Source organism: Phalacrocorax aristotelis, chromosome 8, assembly GCF_949628215.1.
Source record: "Phalacrocorax aristotelis chromosome 8, bGulAri2.1, whole genome shotgun sequence".
NCBI lineage: Eukaryota > Metazoa > Chordata > Aves > Suliformes > Phalacrocoracidae > Phalacrocorax > Phalacrocorax aristotelis.
In genome coordinates this window covers 42,587,046-42,609,903 of record NC_134283.1, presented here as the reverse complement: position 1 = coordinate 42,609,903, position 22,858 = coordinate 42,587,046, and the positions used below count along the sequence as shown (strand labels likewise).

General features: G+C 41.7%; 1 protein-coding gene across 4 annotated transcripts in view; it reads right to left on the bottom strand.

The window, feature by feature from the left end:
• Positions 1-1,674: 1,674 nt before the first annotated feature.
• MACROH2A1 (macroH2A.1 histone) overlaps positions 1,675-22,858 on the bottom strand; it is a 47,238-nt gene continuing 26,054 nt past the window's right edge. The window contains exons 5-9 of one of the 4 annotated variants that reach the window (XM_075102890.1): positions 22,382-22,492; positions 15,841-15,940; positions 10,240-10,329; positions 6,884-7,058; positions 1,675-2,425 (exon numbers count right to left, since the gene is read on the bottom strand). In XM_075102890.1, the coding sequence (XP_074958991.1) occupies positions 2,260-2,425; positions 6,884-7,058; positions 10,240-10,329; positions 15,841-15,940; positions 22,382-22,492 (642 nt within the window). In that variant the 3' untranslated portion in view covers positions 1,675-2,259. Of the gene's footprint in view, positions 2,426-6,883; positions 7,059-10,239; positions 10,330-14,253; positions 14,345-15,840; positions 15,941-22,381; positions 22,493-22,858 lie in introns of all 4 variants that reach the window. The other 3 variants (XM_075102892.1, XM_075102891.1, XM_075102893.1) reach the window with 3 other exon arrangements.

Here is a 22,858-nt window from a genome sequence, read left to right as displayed (position 1 = left end):
AAAAAATCCTCAGTAACTGTTTTCGGTCACGCTGGGACGCGGTGCCCAGAGCGCAGATTCTTATCGGGTGCGAAAGGACCTGGCTGACCAAAGCAAAGGGCGCTTCGCAAGCAACGCCGGCGGAATCAGCGGAGCCGATTATGGGGGCAGCGGCTGAATAAGCGGGTGAGACGCGAGGCCCGAAGAAGCAAGTCTGTGGGATGTGAACTACAGTACAGTTTGCTTTGGGATTTTCTAGTTGTAAAGACAAAAGCTGGCTCTCCCAGCACGTTGTAACAGTGGAAAAGGTTCATTAAATGCTACTGGAGGCTGCACTTTTAACTGCTTTAAAAATATTTGTGGACAAATGTATTTTTTTCCTGTTGCTGACACTAAAATTTTGAGACTTTAAAAAAAGTGAAACTTTATCCAGTTTGGTAAAAATCCTGCAGTGCAAAGCGAGCAAGAAGCTGTACTGTGCAGGCTCGTTTTGATGTGCACAGTCCTTCTGTGGCAGACATTCCTTCTGTGCTGAAAAAATGAGGCCTTTCTCACATGAAATCACTTCCCCAGGTACCTGCTTATTCACGGGTTTTTCCGTTTTTCAATCCTTTCAGTGACACCTAGTGAGATTTGTGGAAAGTGCAGTTTCGGTTTTCTTTAACTGTAAGAATCGAAGCCACTGCAGTAAGACACACTTCACGATTAAACGCTGAAGTACTGCCCCTTCTTTCATTTACTGCCGCCCGAAAGCCCGTCTCCGACGCACGATACCAGATGCATTCTGGCAGTTTCAAAACTAAGTTTGAGCCCGTAGTACGACCAAAGCCCTTACGGATTTGAAGCACAAAATTACTTTTTCCTCCTTTTAACTTCATGTATGCATTCACAGTAACACTTATTTTAAATTCTGTCTTCTGGTTTTGCTGCTGCTGGCCCCCTACAGCAGCCGGCTTGAAAGCTGCACGTGTCCAGACTTCTGCACAGAGAGGCAAACTCTTGCAGGAGCTTAAGCTACACTTTTTTAATGCTTGGTAGCCCTGAGCTTACTGAAAAGCCTGTCAGATTTGGTCTGCTCGTTGCCCTGGATCAGGCCAGCGTGGCTGCGAAGTACACTTTCCTCAGCAAAGCAACAGGGATGGAAAACGTATGCTAGAAAGTAGGCCAAAGACTTCAAAGGGGGAGCTTCCTCTGCAGAGCGAGCCCTCATCTGCAATAGCTTTTGAACCCATAACCTCGTCTTTCTCAAAGTACAAAACCAAGTGGCTTCTGTAAAGGTTTATGTCGGTATGGGTTTCGGCTGTGCGAGTGATACGGCAACCAATACAAACCGGGCTCATAAATATTTGGAAAAAACAGAAAATGGCTTCAAACAGGGCAATATTAAATGACTGGAACTAGTTCAAAAAAATCCTAGGCCTTGCTTGATCTAAAGGGCTTCAACCTCCCAAAATAAACAGCCAATTAAGTCCCATTCTGAACAGGAAGATGTGAAGCACCAACTGGAAAGCCTGGATGCTCGCTGCAAAAGGATCCGCTGGCGGGCGTCCCCGGGCGCGGGTGGGAGACCCAGCGTCCCCACACGCCTTTCCAGGCCACCGGCCCGGGTCTGGTGTTTTACCATCCCTCGCCAGGCCAACTTGTTGGAGGTCAGAAAATGAAGGCTTATGGGAAAAATTAAAGTACACTAAGAGCAACAGTTCAAACATTTTACTAAATCAATTCACACAATTTCAAAATTGTAAATATAATTAAGGACAGCAGGGTTTCTGTATTTTTTTTTCTTCCGGATTTATCATTAAGACAATAAACAAACACAAATTAGGTTTATAGCATCTGTTCTTTTAAAAAATGAAAGGAACGCCACTCGATGTATTGATAAAGCACCACAACACAGTTACAAAATAGGGTCGGCCTGTTTCTTTCACAAGTAAAAGACTACATACTCCTAACGGCTTTCTGCTTCAATCCATACTTCATTAAAATAAAACTATAAAATCTCCTAGATTACACTAAGTTCAGACGATGCCTGGTATACAGTGCATTAACAGCAGTAATGCCAACTATCAGTGCCAACATAAAACATTTGAGAAAGTAAAAACAAAACGAACAAACCCACCCCCCCACCCCCCCAAACGAAACAAAAGAACAACAAAAACCCCACCTTTATTCCCCTAGATGAGCAAAATTTAAAATAAGGGATGCTCTGCTTCACGACGAGTTAAGTATTCGGGGAGGACGATGGGCAGAAGAGGGGGCTGGTACTGTAGCTTTCTAGGCTTAGTTGGCATCTAGTTTGGCCATTTCCTGCACGTAGATCCCTATACTCTCACTGTCGAAGAGCACGAAGTACACCGTCTTGATTGAAGAGGACATTGTTGACACAAAATAGCTGGAGATGGCTTTCAGGATCAGCTGCGCAGCCGTTTGCTTTGGGAAGCCGTTTCTAGGAGGAGAGACAGAAAAACAAAGCAAGCAAATCAAGACCCACTGAACAAGCTTGCGATGGTAAAACCTCGCAGGGAAGGCTCAGTCTTTTCGCTACCGCAGCGCCGTAAATAAAGCTACAACGCCAGTGTTTACAGTGTGAAGTAGAAGCTACAAACTCGTTTGTTTAGGCAAGACTTTAAATGTTCGAAGAGAAGAGAAGCATTCCCAAAATATGAATACAGAGTCCACACGCATTCCTGGGTTGAACTGTACGATAGCTGACGGGTCAATTATTCTCATCTAACAGACAAGTAAATCCACAGCCAGGCAGCCTGAAGCGGTCAGGAAAGCAGCGTATATGTCAAGAGTTGCAGCGTCAAACCCGTCCTGAAAGCAAACCAGCCGTTAAAGAAAAGTAAAAAGGGCGAGAGAACTTGATCCAGGCGGTTTGGTGGTGACAAACAGCACTGGCAACGCCCTGACCCCGTCAAACGTGGCAGAAAAAGGGAAGCAGGCTGAGCGGCGGTGAGCGAGCCTGTGCTCCTGGGTCACGGCGAGCCTTGTCCAGACGGGGTCAGTCTAACTGTACTGGGCTTGGGAAGCCAAAGTAGCTGCGTCAGGGCTGGGCACAGACTTAAGGGACTTGATGACTCTTCTAAGCCAAGCTCAGCAGCACTTCCGACACTGCTTCTATCCTTTTTAATTACAGGCTGATTCAATGTAAGTACAGCCCTAAGAAAAATATCTTGAAAGACAGAGATCTGCTTGGTATCAACCAGAGAGACCTAAGAACCAGAGGCCTTCCTACTCCTCTAGCAAAGCCTAAAGGGGGGGCTCCTGCCTCCTCCTTCTGGAGAAGCCACAGACAAACAGAACAAACCTTGCTGCCTTCTCAGCTGATGAAACCGTGCATGGCTGAATTTCAAAGCCCAGTGCCTAATCTGGGAACCCTTCTTACGCGTTTTTCACATTTTTATCTAGCAGCCCTTATCTAAAAGTTTCATCTGATCTTAAAACAGGTCAAGCACAAGTAGAACGGTCTGAACAAAGCCATAGCCTGAACTGCGAGTCTTACAGCTCATGGCAAACTCCTGAAATTACACCCGGTAACTACTCCAAGTGTGGCCTAAGCCTCGCTGCAGCATTTCCCCTGGAGCACGGCTACCCACCCAGGCTGTGGTTTCACCCCAGCCGAAGTCTGAGCGCTCCCCGAGCCACAGGGAAGCGCATCGCAGTCATCGGCCAGAAGTGACGGGACGTGATCGCTCTGCTACGAGCAGGGCCCCAACAGAACTTGCAGGAGCCCGTTGAACGTCACCTCGTCACCTGACGTGCACTTACAGATACATAGTGGTCGATACTCCCTGTTATGAAGTGTGAACTATTGATACCACTAATAATTCACAGATTATGGAGATGGCCGAGTTCCTCAGGAGTTTCCTCAGCAATCTGAAGGAGCTGGGCTAAATTCACCTCTGGCGCTGACAGGCGTAACATCCCTTAGCATTCGCTCACTGAAGCACCGAACTCTGGCAATAAAACACCGTGGTACTCTCCCTCTCATTACATGCTGCAAGATGCAAAATGAGGAAGGCAACCGCCTGTGCCGTGGCCCGCTCACTGCACATTACCTTACCAGAAAATATACTCCTAGAGCAATTCTGTGGCAGTGCTGCCTGAAGATAATGCTTGTGATATTTCAAAAATGGTGACATGAAATAGCTCACGCTGTTTTTTTTCTTTTCTGAAAATGCCCAATTTTTTCTTTTAGTGAAGAAGGGAAAAAAAAAAAAAAAAGGCAAAAAGCATTGTGAAAAAACCTTGTGTTCTTCCAAAGCCAAATGAGCTGATCGGGGAGAATCAGCTGCGTGACAAGTTAATCAACTGAAAGCACAGTTTTGACATGGGAGCTACTTCCCACTGTCAGCTGACATAGAGAAAAAGACACAGACTCAGCATGCCTCCACATCTGATCACTTGCTAGTTACTGAGGAATGCTGCATCTGGCATATATTGAACAGATCTTTGGGTAATTTTGCTCCTGAGCAGGAATTGTCATGCAGGCCAGCATCAAAATCAGGGTATACACCGCTTCTGAAGTGCTCACAGGGGCCTCTGAGCACAGCTTCCACTTCAGTAGTGCTCCAGCAAGGTGGCCACGACCGGGCAAACGAAACAAGAGCAGCCCGGTCAAAGGGAGGCATGCACAAAGGGAAGCCGATTAAAGTAAATTGTTTAGGACCACTCTCCCAAAAGAGAGAGAGTAGAAAAAAATCAGAAGAAAGGTGCTGACCCAACGGCCACGTGTGGGCTGCAGGAAACAGAAGCCTCTTGCCTCAATCTGCTGGTCTGAGTTAAATTCTTGTGAAAAGGCAGTTTGAGACTTTAGCCACGCTCATGTCAATTCAGATCAAAGTCAGAGCCTCAGAATGAAATCCCTGCTCCGAGGATGATTGTACGTTCAATCCCTAACTCTCCTTTCCCTGTTCTCCTCCTGGCCCTACCAGACTGAACTCCAGGCTACCTCTGTACGGCACCCAGCTTGTGCTCTCCACAAGTTGGCTCAGGCTGAGCATCTGGCCCGCTGAGTGCTACAAGCATGCTATTTTATTTCCCCCCGTGATTTATTTGAACTGCCCTCATGTAATCCCATTCCTCAACTATAAAAGAGAATGAAACTGTTTATGTGGGTTTATTGGGTGATGTCTGCTTGACAGATGTCTGTACTAGAATAGCTGCGGACATGTGGTGTCTTTGGCATTTGTTGTCTTTAAAAGCTTTACTTTTATTTTTTTTTTAACGCTTCTGACTTCGTAAAAACAAGTAAAGAGCATTGTCAGAATATATTCTGTTCTCTCCAAAACTCATTTATGCTTGAATACCTCTAATTAAGAGAAAAAAAGAGAAAATACACAACCTCATATAATTCTCAAGGCCTCTTGATTCCTCTCCATCTTTTAAAAGCACCACTTCAGCTGGCTCGAGTCAGGATGACGTGCATGTGCCAAGCTGAGAACTTAGCCACAGGCCTTGCCTCTCAGTAACCAGATCTCATAACAGAATGTGAATCTCATGATTATTCAGGGTTTCACCACCTTCCAACACCAATCACCTGCTTCGTGACAAGGGCTGGGAATGGTTCTTCGCTGGGAGCTACCCGGAAGAGAAAGTGCGCTGCGGAGGACACTTTACGTAGCCTCGCTTTAGGCACCTACGTGACCGATTCCACAGACATGCTACAGCCCATGGAGGGTCACGGCTTCTCCTAAAGAGCAATTCAGAACTTGTCTTTGCCCTGACTAGCCTGTGAACCTGGCAGCAAAATCAACAGGTTAGCGTGAACCCTCCGCTGTATTTCTCTACCGTTCCACAAGGTTTGTTCATGTTACCTCCTTAAAATGACACCCATGCAAATTTAACCTTATTTGGAGCTTTGTCTGATGCAAGTCGCTTAAATTTATTATCCTAGTGGAACTTCTATTTCTTTATTGTCATTCACCCAAAAGCTCAAATAGCGTTTCCTGCCCTAACCCACAGGATATGCAGGAATTAATCCAGTGTTGCAACACGGCACAATGGGAAGAATATTCTTGCTGTGCATCGGCCAACTTCTTTCATGACAAATTCAAAAGGGGCAGCTGCTCAGGGTTAAATACACAACTGTGTAATTCAGCCTAGGTTTGGCCCTTGGTCTTCATGCTGAGCCATCATTAGGGCCAAGTGTTCCAAACCTCCCTCCCCACCCCAAACCCAAGAGCCTCAGATTAAAAGCGTGGTCCGTATTTAGACTCTTAAAAATGTGATCCAGCATTCAAAGGCGCTGAGCATCTGTACAAAGCCAAAGGACCTTAACTTTAGACTTTGGCTTTCAAAAACCTTGGCAAAGGCTTTTAAGGCCTTTTTATGTTTTAATTTTTTTTTCTGAAAGAGTCCCATGATGTAAACTGCATGGAATTCAGCTTACGATTTTGGGTGAAAGCTTTAAGTGACTCTGCAAATCCCGAGAATTCCACTTCAGGTTTGCTACTTAAACGAACGCTAAGCCATGTCCTCTGGCCATTCTAAGACATGTATTCAGTAAATTTAATTATGAACTAAAACTAGGTATCCCTCCTCTTCCTGTTCTCCTCCACATCCCCAATTTATATGAACAAGTTGATAGTCTGAAAACGTCTTTTAATATCCTCTTAAAAAGTTTGGTTTATGCTCTTTAACTATTTGCACACTTTAAGATCCTGCAGGGATCACTACTAGACCTGCCAAAGTTGAACTATGTTCAGGAGAATACTGCAGGCTCCATGCCCAGCTTGAACAAACCTAGAAGAAACATTTCATTCAGGGAACTGATCTAAACGAACCAGAATAAAGTCAGCATTGTAGCGATGGGTTTGGTACATGGGCAGGGACCCGAACATATGAGACAGCACTTGGAAAACATGACCTGTTTGGCGTTGGGTTTGTCTGAGCGCCTTACCTGCCACTGCCAATTGAAGGGAACGCAATGGATTTCAGCTTCTTTTCATCGGCCAGAGCCAAGCAGTTCTTCACTGTCTTTTCCAGCAGCTCCTCGCATTTGTCTGAGCCCCAACCTGGGCTATTACAGTGGATCACAAATTTCGCGGGCAATCCATGGCCAGCGCTGACAACAGCTAGCAAGAACCGAAAGTGAAACATAATTGCTTTCCTTTCCTTAGGATTAAAAAAGTGCACATGTGATTAAAATAGCAAACAATTGACAGACATTCCTTTAGCCCCCGTGAATGGTTTAGATTACAAATCACACAGCCTTAAAATATAACAACATGATTACAGAGACTTTGTATTTTCCATTTCCAGCTGCACTTTGCTGTGGTAATTTATAAATCACAGCTATAATAGAGCTTATTTCAGAGAGAGTAAGAATTCACGGCTGACATCAAAGGAAACACATTTATACTGGGGACTGTGCAAACTTGCGTAATGCGTAAGGAGAAAGGCAAGTGATCTGTTCGAACGCAAACCCGTTCAAGGGATGCTCTTGCCCTGGTTCAGTTTATCGCAGAGCTACAGTAAGTAGCAGGATGCTAGACAGTCATGTGGAGTTACGACTCTGGAGTTATGTCAGCTACTCCTGCTAAATACACAGTTTGTTTAGCTACCTTCTGATCACGCCGCAGCCCAGACTGGATCAGTTCAGAGCTGTTAGTGCTCTGCAAACGGGTAAGGAAGGATAGAAAAGAGGTGAATTAAGATTTTTGCTGTATTTCCAGCTTTGTTTCTGAGTAACTGCGAAGGTGACGTTTTGTGCAATTTCAAGACTGGCCTCATTCGAGCTCTTTTGTGTGGGGGTCATCCAGTACCACTTAAACAACGCCAGGTTGACTTTATCACTTTCACCCATTCTTGGTGGCCAGGATGCATCTATAGATTTACAATGTTTGATTCACACCGTTTATATACCCACAGGCAAGGCCTTGTATGTACAAAGAAACAGAGAAGCATTTTTACCATGTTAAATGTATGTTATGACCACGATACTACCACGGCCGTGGGGAGCCTGAGAGGATGTGGCCTGCCTACAAACTACTGGCAGCCAAGGATTCTCCAGGCAAGAGGCCTTCTCTCAGCAGGAGAATTCTGGGTTCACCACTTCCCATCACAGAGCAACAAGAGACTGTGCTCTGCCTGCCAGAAAATGGGTAAGAGGATCCCTGCCATTTCTGAACCCACAGGTCTGTGGTTGCAATTAAAAACTTGTAACCTTGGTTTGGGTTTTTTTTTTTTAAAAAAAAAAAAAAAAAAAAAAAAAAGAGGGAAGAAAACCACCCTAACCACAAGCTGAGGGAAGAAGAACAACTAGTCAAAATCTCATGAGAGCATACACTGAAGCTTCATAGAGTCAGCCCCCTAACACGCACGCTCTGGGGTATAACCATACGCAGCCACAAAAGTGTAGGTATAAAATGGCAGCTTATCTCATCAAAAACAATAATAAAAATCCAGTAATTAAAAAAAAGTAATTAAAGAATTGGGTTTGTAAAGGTTCTTAGAGGCCAGAAATCCTCTACCCCATTCTGCAATATTTATGAGGTATTTTGTTATTTAAGTATAGTAGAAATAACTCTTGGAGCAGAACCATCACATATGGATACTATCCTGTAGCTGCTGCAGGAAAGAGAAAATCGACTTTGTCACAGGGCATTCTGACCGGAGGCTGATCAGAAGAGTACGTTTTGAAGGACAATGGAAGCACAAGCATTTATGTTCTTCTGGGTTTGTAGGTTCCCAACATGTGGAATAACCTCAGTGTTAGGCAATGCTAATTTGTCATAATGTGCAACTCAAATGTTGGCAGATTCAGAATACATCATAAATCCAACAAAAATCTATTAAAAGCAGCTGACATATCTCTAGTCAGATGTGAAATGTGGATAATATCTTCATCCTGAAAGAATAAAATACTGTATTGATACCCATCACCAACTTTAATACTTCTCAAGGAGTGTTTTCTAGGGTAGTCATTAATTAACTCATTAAAATTCTGTTGAGGACAACTGTTAATTACCAAGAGTGGCTGTCCCTTACTTCAAACACAAATGCTCGGAAAGGGGAAGTTATGCTTTTGCTGTAGAAAAAGACAGACCCAGGGACAGTGCTAGTTACTGTTATATTCCAGGCAAGGATCCTGGCTACTGGTAGGTTAAAGGGATACCCGCACAATTGAGAAATCTGAAAGCCGGATTTTGATATGATTGAGAAATTGATGTGTACCAATTCTTCGCTACAGTCCTCCAACAAGTCCCTAGCAGCCAGTTTCTGCCAGTGTAGCGCAGAGCTCCCCACGGGGTAAAGGCTGCCAAGCAGCCCTCAAATCTGAGGGATGCACCCATGGCTGAGAAAAACACCTTTTCTCTCCAACTTGCAATCTAGCTGTAAGCAGTGTGGTCTGGGCTGATAAAGAATACAGCACGGAAATAAGCAGAGAGGAAAAAAAAAAAGTGAGAAATTGATTGTACATATTTTTGCAGATCAAGAATTCCAAGAAAAACTTATTAAAAATTTTAAAAAGCAAGAGGATAAAAAAACCCACCCTATTAAGCACCAGAAGTAAACAGTTGTAATTTTTCCTGTCAGAGCTGAAGTCTTACATCTCCCCTTCAGCTTCAGTCAGAATTCGTTTACAAAACTGTGCACACTGTATTTATTTTTATAGGATAAACACAGATGGCAGAATCAGCCTTCTATATGAACAACATGTATCAGCAATTTCACAGATGGTGTAAAATTATATATCGTCATTACCAAACTTTATTACTCATATAGTAGATTTTTCTCAGATATTACATAAATTTTGATAACTAGGCATCAAAAAGTCGTAAGCTTTTATAGTGAAGATTTTGGCACTGATTAAACAAAGTCCCCAAGCAGATGCTTAACTTTAAGCATGTGCTTAAGTTCAGTGAAAGTCAGCGGCACTTCAGCAAAGCAGATGTTTAACAGAGCTGGACTCAACTACTCTGAAAAATAGGCATCCAGTTAATTGCTTTTCTGAACCGTGCCCTTAATAATCAACGTTCCTCGTGTATGCGCGTACCTGCAAACAGACCGATTTTGCTTGCAATATTACATCGCTACACCGTTTCCCAGATGCTTTGGTAAAGGTTACTTAAGATGCAACGTGCGTATTTCATCTTTGGAGAATATAAATATCACATAACCCATAAAAGCCGTCTGCAGACAGCATGAACCCAAGCGTTGTGCTCAAAGGAGCTCGGCCGGCCGCCTGCAACGAAGGCCGCAGCCGGTGCCCGCAGTGCTTTGTTTGCAGGTTTCCGAAGCGCAGAACCTCACCTCCAGCTATGTCCAACGGCCCGTTCTTTTTGCGAAGCTCAATGACAGCTTCCACAAACTCCTTGCCGCCTTTCTTTTCCAAAGTGCTCCCTGAACAGAGAATTGTTATTTTACTCCTCTGATGCCAGGTTTCCACAGCAGACATGTGACTCGTCATTTTTTTTTATTACATCATTCTAGAGTTTTCTGCCCAAACATTTTTTGGGGACTGCAAAGTAAGATCTAAACCTTTTGGGACTTCAGAATTAGCTAGTCATTAAAAACAACAACAACAACAACAAAAAGAAAAAACCAAAAAAGACAACCCTAACAACCCAAAAAGCTCACATCGGTATTCCTTGCTAACATTCTCAGACTCCGATTTTAAAGTCAAAGCATCTGACATGACATCCCTACCTCCTTCCTTATCATGAGCATCCGTTAGTGTGAAATGTTCCAGAAGAATGCGCTAGCTCAAGAGCGGTTGAAGGTCCACAATTCCTTCCCCTAAGATTCATTTCCCCTCTCTCTTACAAATTGTTTTAAAGAGCCATTTGCCACAATAAGAATTTGAAACTCACCTGATCTTGGTCCCTGACCCCAACAGGTGGCACCAGGAATGAAACAGTCTCGTGAGTGCAGCGGGCTGCTTTACTTGGTAACTGCCCAGCTTGTTGAGCCACCTTTAACCAAGAGGAAGAGCCTCAGAAATAAGGAGAATCTCTAAGGAACATATTCCTCCAATGAACTTCTCTAACTACAGCTAAGGAGCTGGACAAAGTCATTCTGGGAGGAGAAGAGCTGTGCGGTGTTTCAGGGCAACCAAAAGGTATGCTGTTTACAAAGGCAGTCCATCACTAAATGGTTTAGATCTTATTTTGCAGCTCTAGTTTTAAATATTAATATATATATTAAAAAAAAAAACAGCCCAAGAAAGCATTTTCCTAACTACATAAGCATCCCACATAATTTCTCACTGTGCATTTTAATTATAAAGGTAGATAAGTAAAAAGCAGTGATATCATAAAAGCTCTGATTTGAGATATTACTTTGAAAACTGATTTCCAAAAATTCAGAACTAGGATCTCTAATGATCTAGACATTTATTTGGTGAAACCCCTTACTTTCACCGATGAAGAAAGAAAAAACGCATTTTCTGATGGAAGTGCACATACTGTATGCTCAAGGAAGCAGAGCCCCTCCTCCAAGACTCAGTTTACTAAACAGGGCCAGAGCTCTAAGGACTAAGAGGGCTACAAGATGCTTTTGTTTTGACACCATTGCTAAATATCTTCCAAAATGAAGATTAGAAGTTGAAAACAATGCATTTGATTGTTCATTCTAAAACTGACTCTGTGACCCCGCCTCTATTTTGCTATTAGCAGTTTATTGCTTTTGGGGTACAAAAGCTGAGGACAATTAAAAAATATATGCCTTTTCTTTTGCCTTTTTCATAACCAATTCACAATGGGCGCTTGCCAAAAGCCGGACTGCAAGGTCAGACTGCGTAGGTCAGAGCGTAATTTGCTCTTTGTGCTTATTTAAGCTTTTTTATGTAAACACTTCGGTCTAAGTTTATGCCGACAAACTCCTCACTAAGAATTTTCTGAAACTCAAAGTTACCTGTCCCTGTGCAACTGAGTGGAAGGCACCATCTTACAAATCTCTTAGAAAAGACCGTAACGGCTTTACTGGTAGCAGCAAGGTGTTTTAGGAGAGCGTGCCAGGAAAGGAGACCTGCCCCAGCACTGAGGTGCTTGGAACGCGCCGCCCTCCGAAGGCAGTGACGTGCCAGACAGCGGGACACACCGTGCCCGTTGCCGAAGCAGTCTAGCAGTCGTGGCTGGCACCACGCTCTTACGAAATCATCCTGACAGAGAAGGGATGGGGAAGGAAAGAAAGAGTCTTCCATCCTAGTTATATTCTTGTTGTATGTATTGCCATATCATTCCTATTTATATTTGTATGTATTCAACTTTTATTTGCCTCGAGTCATGTACTCGGATCAGTCCTAAAACCCATGACATTCATAATCCTTAATTTCTCTTGTTTCAAGGGAAAACATAATTAAGCCTTGTGCAGAACCCAGGAACAGAAAAGATCTATTAAGTAGGTCATTTCTTTGCCATTGCAAAGCTGTTGTAGATTTAATGGAATTTAGCCTAGTTTGGTTTAATTCAATCCAGAAGGATCAGCTTTTTCCGTTCTACTGGGAATTAATTTATAATTAAGAGCGAAGAACAACCCCGTCGGTTTATTTCACTGAGCTCTCCTCTTGCAGATCTGGTACAAAGAAGAGCAAAAGTAGTATTCGGTACGAATCAGTGAGGTTTTCTGCATTTACCCCTCAATTATGTTCTTCTGATTAATAGTGAGGGTTTAGATTGAAATTATATTTCAGAGCTATGTTGTATATTAGCTTCATCTGGGAAAGGACATACTGTATTTAACCATTTTCCACTACGTTAGCAAGTTTCTTGATGGAAGTCTTGCTTCACAGCTCCAAGGTTAGTAGCTTATTTGCTCACAGGCATAAATATGTGTCACTCCCATGAGAATAAGATCATTATCTCATGCTTTCCAAGCAGGCATTGGTATCAGTGTTGAAAACAGCGTTAGCAGAAATTTAGGCTCTAAAATTCTCCGGGTAAGCCCCCAGTACATTTAAATTGTTAGGGAAAAAAAAAAAAAAAACCCAACAAAAATAAATAAAACCAAAAATTTAGATGGGTAAAAGTTAATCATCGGAAGCTAAGCATTTGTGCACTTCTATTCTTTCTTACAGCAGTCAGAGGCAACAGGAACCTACACTAAGGAATGAGCAGTGCAGCTTCGAGACACAATTTTCTTTGTAGGGTAGCAAAGCATTTCTTTGTCAAAGGGTAGGAGACAAGCACATTAGCTAAATGAGTCTGACAGACTTTAGAAGCATATTCTTCAGATACAGGGTCTTATGACACTTTTGTTTTAATGTCTCTGCATAATGTTTAGCCAGCCAAGTCACAGCTGTTCCTGCTCCAACAGGCTATACAGAGCTACACTTGCCTGCGTGTTACTGAGCAAGTAGCCCCTTCCGAAAAAGCAGGTGTTGTAGGTCACGCCAGCTCTGCAGCGGGACGCGTGTCCCTCCGAGCCAGTACCGAAACAGGGCCTCGGGCACGGAGGGAGACCACTCGCATAGCGACGATGAGGTTAAGGCGAGATGCAGAACAGAGGTTGGCATCACGAGACTTTTAAGCGTGGTGGGTCACCACCCCTACCAGCAACTTCTGTGTTCAGCCCAAATTCTGATTTGCCTTCTCAAATTACCACGGCAGTTCAGTTAAAGCACTGCTACCCTTTCACAAAATCCTTCAAAATACTGTGCGCAGAGAGGGGTGTTACTGAGATAAGAGTTACTCGGGGGACACTTAAGACACTGAATTAAGATGTCTGTCCTGTTTTCTATCATGCCTTCTCTCAATGGTGTAGCTTAGATGACCGATCGCCTGGAAAACATACGGGGCATCACTAGCCATGTGCTTGTGGGCATGAGGACCGTTGAGCTGGGCTGTGACGGTAATTGGCCCGTAAGGTAAAATAGGAAAAAACTAACCAATCTTTAGAGTTTGGAAAACACAGATGGGCTAGACCCAGCATGTCAGATGTGAACATCTGAAACTTGGCATGGAGAGGGTGTACTGGAACTGGTTAGAAATCTAAAGATCAAGGCTCAAGCTATATTCAAAACAGGCATTTAACATGTCAAACAAACAATGCGGCAATTCGTTCTCCGTGGTCTCATGCCTGCATTGAACGTCCTGTTCCTGCACTTCAAATTTTGGTGGTGCATTCCATTGTTACTTCTGAAAGTCTGATTTGGCGATAAAAATCAAAAATGCCTACTGAGTTTGCAATTATTCATTTCTTTTCGTTATCAGTCAGGACTGCTGGAAGTGAGAAATGAATGCAAATCTGCATAGCTACAACAAGCTTGTGGCTGCTGATTGACCATGCACACACATACAAACTCCGCAGCACTGAACTTTCCATTACCTACTTCACCACCGGTGTAGAAGTCAGAGTTTGTCGGGTGAACGACAGCATCACTGTCGATCGTGGCAATGTCAGCCTGTACAACTTGCAACTACAACAGGTAAACAGATGTATATCAACCACGTTGGACAGAGACCCAGCACAGGCTCTACATTTACACATGTACCAACGTCCATATTTTCCTACCTTTACATCTCCAAACCTTGCGCCAAAGGAGTATGCTGAGTTGTGTGTGCAGGTGTATGTAGAGAAAGGGGTGTAGGGAACAGGAGGAGGAATATTGAGTATGACATGATCAAATAAATGTTAAAATGGCAAGTCAGAGCAATCACATGAGATCATTTCCAAAGTTTTAAAACCAGCTAACACCCCATTTCACTTTGCAGAAACCTAGAACAACCAGTTCCCCACAGAGCATGACACTAAAATATGGAATCTGTTTAAAAAAAGAAATTCAGGATCATCAAGCCAAACAAAATAATTAGTTTCTCCATTTTGTCAGCATCAATAAGCTGACAGGCACTAATCTTCATAGGTATAGCGATGCATCATTCGGTTTCTAAAAATGACAGCCTCCTTCATAGGGAGGAAACCGTGTCTTTGCAGACAGGGTTGTACTGATTTTGCTTTAAAAATATAAATCATCGTTCTTGTATTTTAAAGATAAGGCATATTTTCTGTGTTGGAATGGCTGAGACACTTGTAAAAATATACATAGTTCTGAGAAAGGCTGATTTAAAAATTAGCCTTCTTAAATCTTTTTCTGGTTAAATTACTTGTGTACATTCCCACGGGAAATGCAGTAGTAGAAGAATTATGGGCTGTATTCCATTAAGGAAGTTTATCAAAAAGACAGCAGCAGGTGTACTCAAATAAGAAGGGAATGCAGTACAGAATGCATAAAGTTAATTTTTCTTTTACTGATGCTGAAGAACAGACTTCTGTTGAAGGATTTTTTTTGTATAATTTTTTCCCCTCTAATCTGGAACAAGACAGAAGCTATAAAAGCGAGGCACCATCCGTGATAGTACCTACACATTCATTGTTGGTACAATATCAGTATTTGTTTTCAGCTGAATGTGAAAGTGACAGGGAGTAATTGAAGCATAATGGAAACCAATTATTTGACTGAATTAAACGTGAAATCAAGGTAGGAAAGACTGGGGGATAGCTAATTATTTAATCGCCTCTCTTTCAAAATTTAATGCCTACTCTGAGTATCAGAAAAAACACGAGATTGCAGTTAGAATGGAGAAACTGCTTATTTTGAAAACAACCTGACAAAAAAGTATTTTAGTCCTCAAAGTATCCAAATAAGAAACCCCCCAAAATAGCTAACAGTCACATATGATCATTATGGAAAAGAATTTAAATGATTTGTTTTAACTGAAACCAATGTGAAGACTAGCAATAGCTGCAAGTATTCAGATTTGGTGAAAATGTCTTTTGAATGTAGTTCTTCAACAAAACAGAACCTGCGAGATTTGAATTTCTGCTCTTATTAAATGGATGAAGCCCTAGAGAGTAAATTCTGGGTTCCATAATTTCCATGTGACCGTTAGTTGTGTCAACCCATGCCCCATTTACCTAGGTCATCTTTAAGGTCAATGTCAGCATTGGTAGGATTGATAATGGCCTCCACCTCGAAGCCGGCTAAATTACTGATTTCACTGTGAATAAGGTTCAGCTGAAAAGAAAAGCATGAGGTGGGAAATAACAGGACAGCTGGGAAATCACAGAGAAGCTGCAGAAAAGTGAGCTTTGCAACACAGATGGAGATAGCATCACTGCAAACAAATATGCAAAATAAAAGGCAGGTCATAAAGGGGGGTTATTATCAAAAAAAATTCAAACACAAGACTCAAACATTGTTCACACTGGAAGGGCACGAATGTACCTACTAACAAGCTCTATTTTGGCTTTATGCTGACCGCTATTTGGGATTCTTATTTTGGTATTGTAAGAGGGCATTTGTTTCTCCTCGAAGCATAGGTGAGGGACACCCTAACCATTTCTTAAGCATCGATTACAGGAGTGTGCCATGGCCGGTCAGCACCGAAACTGGATAAAAGATGCTGCTCCTCCTTCTTTAAGCCAGCAAACCAGAGCATATCTTTGAGAAAGCACACGCTTGTCTGCAGCGACTCCTCCATCCTAGCAGGGGCCACCTTTCCTGTCCTTTCCTTACTAGCGGTCACCCCATTCTGCATCGCAGGCACTTCACTTCTCACTTGCGCAGCTCTGCTGCCTTTGTGAACGGCTGCTGAAGTACCGTAAGCAGGCACTGTTACGTGCGACTTGCTTCTAGGTTTTACTTTATTTGCTGTACTTCCTTTTGACATTTATGAACATAGAGATTTTAACCCCACCCACCAATGCCCATTAACTCCTCTCATTAACACATTTAAAGCACGCTTCTCAACTGCTGTCTGAGTCGCTACAAAATCTGAAGGGTTTTCTCAGGGGCATACAGTAAGGTGAGGAAGTTAGCACAGGTATCTAGAGATTAGCCTCCCATCTGCACTAAGTGCTCTTAAAAGAATAAAAAGAATTAAGGGAACATGAGGAAGTGCACATTTCAACTTCCAGCAACGCATTTGGAGCAAGACTTACAAACTAGTATCTCAAATCAGAAGTCAATGAAAAGACCAGTAACAAACCGATCCTGCCACGCCGTTCTAGTGAGGAGGTTTTTTTGGAAGTGCTTAGTGGTGTGAAGGGGTAGCACCGTTTCCTTACTACTGACAGCTCAGGTGTCCCGGCAGAGTATGGGACCCGCACCACAGAAACAACTCCGTAACCTGAGGCAATTTGATGCGGGTGCCGAACTCAGCAAAAGTCAAAACTGCAGCACGCTGACAGGAATGGGAGGAGGCTTATAACCAGGGCTTTGTAACGCGGCTTCGTAGCCCGTGTGGGGAAGTCAGATGTCGCAGGCACCACGTTTACTACTGCGAAAACTTAAGTATTTTAAGTACTTCAAAACTAGTATTTTTTAAAAGTGCACACAATTTTCCAGACTCTTTTGTATGGGGAAATACATTATCTACATCATAAATTAGGCTTTTATCTGCAAGATGCATTTAAAATGATCGTTTCAGTAGCTGATTAGGCAATACAGAAAGCAGCTATGAAAGAGAAAGTTCTCATTCATTTAGGCAAGTCCTGAAGCCAGCTGCTGTTGAGCCTGGCTTTCCTTCTAATTCAGAACCAGCTGGGTTCAACCTATGAAGCATAACATATACAATCAGGCATGGCAATTTATCTCGTCGATAACTTAATTTTGTCTCTTGGTTTGTAATCCGCACTCTGTAAACTTAACGCTTCCAATCTTCACCTTGCCTATGTCAGTTTATTAATAGGGAATATGAGCCGATCCACGTCACTGATACAAGTGTCATTTAAGGAGGCCGACATCCATATACCTAATTTTTATGAAAACCTATTTCCATTTCATTCACCTGATTATATGAATTGACCTTGTTCTCTTTTGAAAAGCCTGCAATTCGTATAATTTGCATATGTTGCTTGAGTAAATCATGTTCCCCCCCAAAATAGGTGATTTTGGCTAAAAATGAGCGTAATTCAGCCCTGTTTTAAGTACGGGTCTGTTTGGGAATTTGTAATAAAATCTAAGAAGGCTTGCTTTCCAAATAGCTTCGAATCCTTTAATACTTCCCACGTGGTGAGTTATTCATACTTGAGTTTGAGTCTTGAGTTTGACTACAAGCAACTGCTGTTTAAAAAAAAAAAAGTGAAATCAAATCAAACCAAAATGTTAAAGAAACTTTATGAATTTTGAAATTAAAAAACCAACAAAACACATGCACACACCAAAAGACTGTTTTGTGGGGATTTTAGTATGATCCTAAGCATATTTTGGTCATTTGATAGGTGACTCTGATCCCAGAGTCTTTTACCCCAGATCTATTGGCTGCAGACCATTTTGGTTTCAGACCTTAATCTATCTCTGTGCCTACTCATATATGGAATTTACAGAGCAACCAGCTGGTAATTAAAGTTTCAATTTAACAGCAACAACAAAATGCTTAAAAAGATGCCACCAATGACAGCATGTGTTGGGAGCTAAGTATTATTCCGCTAAACTTTGGATTTGCTGTTCAGTGCACTGTTAGCTATCTGATAGCCAAAAACAATTAAAAAAAAACCCAGAAGTTTTCCCGTAGAGTTAAATCCTCCAATGAGTAATTGCTCAATTTTACTACCCAATAGTATGAAGCATGTATTAGAAGAAGTGATCCCGTAAAGGGCCACTTTAAAAAAACAAACAGGCACAACTTGCATATACATGTGCAACAAAGAATGGACATAACTTCAGGTAACATTTAAATTAAATGTTAGTTAGATAAAATGCAGATGGCACTTAGCACATCCATGAGTATTTTCTGAGCCAAGCCTTGCATTTCTTATTTCAGACAAAATTACCTTTAAAGTCTTGGAACTTTTTCTAGTATGAGTTTCATACAGAGAACTGAAGACGCCTGTTGCAAACAAGCTGAGGTCTCTCTGAAAGTCCAAATCCTAACGCTTAGGCTTGAGGCCTTACAACTTTGCCTCTACCTACTCCATAATTGCCCCAGGAAAAGCCAAACTAGTTAATGTGCTGAATACCACGTTTCCACTGGGATGTCACTCGTAGGATGTGCAATCATTGACATATTAACTAGATTTTAATACTTAATTAGTGTAGCACTAATACACTTCTGCAGGGTTCTTGGGTTCTGAAGGGTTCTTGGTCACTTCCTGACCTCTACGAATTTCTAGCTGAGTGTCAGCCGTTACCTAAAGATTCAATGCAATTACAGGACTCTGAAAACTGAACAATACCCAGGTTTGCAACGTTCTCATTTGTGTTTTCGGTAATTGAATCTGGGAATATTAGAAGGATGAAGAACCGTTCTTGCAAATAAAACCCTTCCCTTTTGCTTCTGCAAACATGGAGCCAAGAAAAAGATTTTTCCTGTTAAACATGAGTTACATGATACTAAAAACAGGATTATTTTCTTCCTCTCTGCATCTAGTAAATTATTTCCTGACGTAGCAGGTAGTGGTTTTGCAGACCAAGGAGACTTGTAAAGGTGGTTCAAGGATGTCACAGGAGATTCAAAAGACACCAATTTTTTGTTTGTGTTTTTCGGTCTCAGGTTTCTGTGTTTGCACTGTAGTTTATTAAGAACACACAGAACATGAAAGTATATTGAAAACCTGTATGTACAAATCCAAGAAAAATCAAACAACTGTGATTAACACTAATATTTTTGATTTTCAAATGGAAAAGCTCAAAATATTTTAACATATTAAGCTTTCCTACCATCCACGTGAAGAGTGTAACTTTATCTCCATTTCACAAATGGGGAAGGCAACAGAGAGAAAAGGGGTGATGTCCAGTGTCTCTGAATCAGCCAAAGCCAGAAGCCAGGAGTCACAGTTTCCAGGCCTCCAGCTGAACCACCTAAGCACACCGTCCTCCCTACCCAAGAGACCAGCAGATTCCTACTTCCCTTGAAATGCTGTTTAAGGAGAGTGAGGCTGTGCTGAATGGAAGAAAGGCCCTCCTCCGCACAGGCAAACACCTTCTGCTCTCACACTCTTTGAAAAAAAGCAACATGCAGAAGTCTAAGGAATCGGACTGTCCAGCAACGCGACTGTCCAGCATCGCTACTGAAGAAAATTCTTAGTGCATTATGATTATGAATACCATGTGGTACTAATTTAAGACAACTATAACAAAACAGGGTTTTTTTCTGTTAATATTCAGACTTAAACTTCAATAAATATTTTTTTAAAAATCAATATCTTTTTAAACAGCAATTGCATGTAGAAATGGCTAAGCAGAAGCATTTAACTGATTCATAGTCGCTGGAGTTTTTATAGATAATTGGTGCATTTAATTTGTAAATTTCCAAAATAAATAGCAATTATTTGAGGCTTCCGTGTGTCACCTAAATAACTAACAACCACCACCACCAATGAGATCGCAGGCTGCTAAACCTGCACGCAGCAGCAGACATCCTGTCGCACCAGGAGCATCCTGGCCCATGCAAAACACACCTCGAGCTTACGGGAGAGGGCACATTCCAGTCCCGCCGATTCCATGATCTAAAGTTTTATATTTGCCTTTTTTTAATCACAAGAAAGTTAAAATTATTTGATAATTTTGAAAAAATATATGTTTTGAAAATAACTTCTGGGGAATGGTCTGAAAATATTTCTAGGAATAAGGCAGCATAATATGGTTTTTTGTTGTTTTTATGCTAAATAAAATCTCTTTGATCACAACAGTGCAAAGGTGTTTTGCATTTTAAGCTTTCCACGTTATCAGTCTTAACACAAATGCTTAATAGAATTTAGGTTGGTCTAAATGTGCTATTTTGGGGGTAAATCAGAACAAAGACATTAATATATTATCAGCTCAAATGAGGTAAGAATTTCATTTTTAACTCACCCATAACAGGATACAGAAAAGTCTTATGTTTGTTAGACATAGCCTACTTCTCTTAGATTTTTACACTAACCATTTACTGCCTCTGAAGACAGTTCCACTGGGAATCAAAAGCAAAATATAATCTGTGCTAGACCCATCGACAGCACTTCTGCATTCTCTACCCCTCACAAAGAATCCATTTCATTTGGAGTGTTCCCTCACAGCAGACAAATGGGGTTTTCGTTTTCCTTTTAATCTGCTTTTAATTTTGTGTACTGTGTTACAGATAAAGGCTAACACCTGGCCCCTCTCGTCAGCAGGGTAACCAGGATGGGGATGGACATGTCCCACCAGTAATTTTTCAGGGGGCTGCACTCCAAGTGAATGAGAAAGCCAGAAAGTCCATTTCCCAGTACAAGGTACTCACTGGAAAGCTCTGCAACAGACACTGGCTTTGCTCACCACAGCTTAAAGCAGTCCTGGAGTTCCTGATTCTCTTCCACTGAGCCCCACAGCAAAGCCTCACTGATCTGCTGGGTCAGTTTGTTGGACCACAACACTAGGTCTTATTACAGGCTTCCCACGGTAACTAAAAGGAGTTCAAAATCAGGTCTGAAAATCTGACATTACTTGCTTTATTGAAACAGTAATGTAGTTTATAAACTTTGGATTCTAATTTAGTCATCAAAATACTTTTTAAAATATGTTCAAAACCACCCCCCTGGTAGTAGTCAAATAACAAAAAACCCTACCAAACCAACAATATAGCTCTAGCTGTAAAATTAAATGTGGAAAATTAAAAGTTTTGCGAAAAATAAAGTTACTCTCATGCATTTTAAAGTTTGCAAACAAACTGTGGAAGGATAAATGGAGAACAACCTCAGTATGAAATAAAAATGAGTCAGAGGAGATACATTCCACAATGGACAATGGCTCATCTCTTATGACTTAGAACACAATGATCTGATTACTGAATGATAGAAGAAAGATGCAGTTTTACTTAACAAAATTTTGTATCACGAACTAAAGGCAGGTTTCAAAATAAAAGACCGAATTAATTTAATGAATTGTCTCTTTAAGTGGATCCTCTCTCTAAGCAGGTATGTATTTGTATTAAGCCACCCCATGTCCCAAAGCATATTCACAGGGAAAAAAGGATCGTTGACTTCTAGCTTTTCATAAAAGCATCATTCATTATTACACAGCATTGACTTTTGTAAGTAACAAAGCAGAACAAAACATAAAACCACTATTAGGAACAAATGTCTAAAATAGGTTTTGATAAAAACCTGTAAATCATTTACACGAGCAATGAAGTGGGCTGCCCACTGGAAAAAAATGTTTTATTCTTAGAATAATTTCATCTTTGGCAGAAGCTTAGCTGTAACGATTATGCTGTTTATGAATAAGGCAAGATAGATTACAAGCACACAGGCTTTCTTTCTATATGAGTATTTAATTATGTAGCCATATGAAGACTCATTTACGTATTTTTAAAAAGTTCTAGAAGTTGTTTCAGAGAACTTCTTTGCTCAAAAACTAGTATCATACGCCTCCTCAAGTGCTCAGTGGGGAAATGTCCATTGTACCTAGACGGTGTGGGGAAAGGGGGGTGGTGGGAGGGGGTATTCCCTAAGCAGCACTGGAAAATAGGTATTCATTTATAACAATGCAGGAGCATACCTTCTGGCCAAGGAACAGACTTTTGGTGGACAGGACTGTGAAGCCATCTGCCGGAGTTCCCTCTGTTGTACTGTCAGCACTGGCTGATTTGCTCACTTCTCCCTGCTTCTTCTTCCAAAAATACAGTTAATTAGTTAACTCAAGGCTGAGAGAACACCACCATCGAATAACAGGAAGATATATGACATGCCATAAATGCTTACCAGGCAATAAAATGCTAGTGCAAACACTGGCGTTAGGATTTTATCCTTTAGCCTAACTGAAGTGACTGATTACAGCTGAAGGAATCAATAGGAAAAATGACCTCAACGTCTGTGTATCTACACAAGCCTGTCCTTGCCTATGACCATGCACAATTCAGATGACAGCTGTCTTAAATGCTGCAGGAAAAAATACCCCAACTTTTAAAGGGTTTCTAATAGCTTGTGTGCAAAAAGATAATGTACGTATCTATATGTGCGGGCAGACATTCATTCT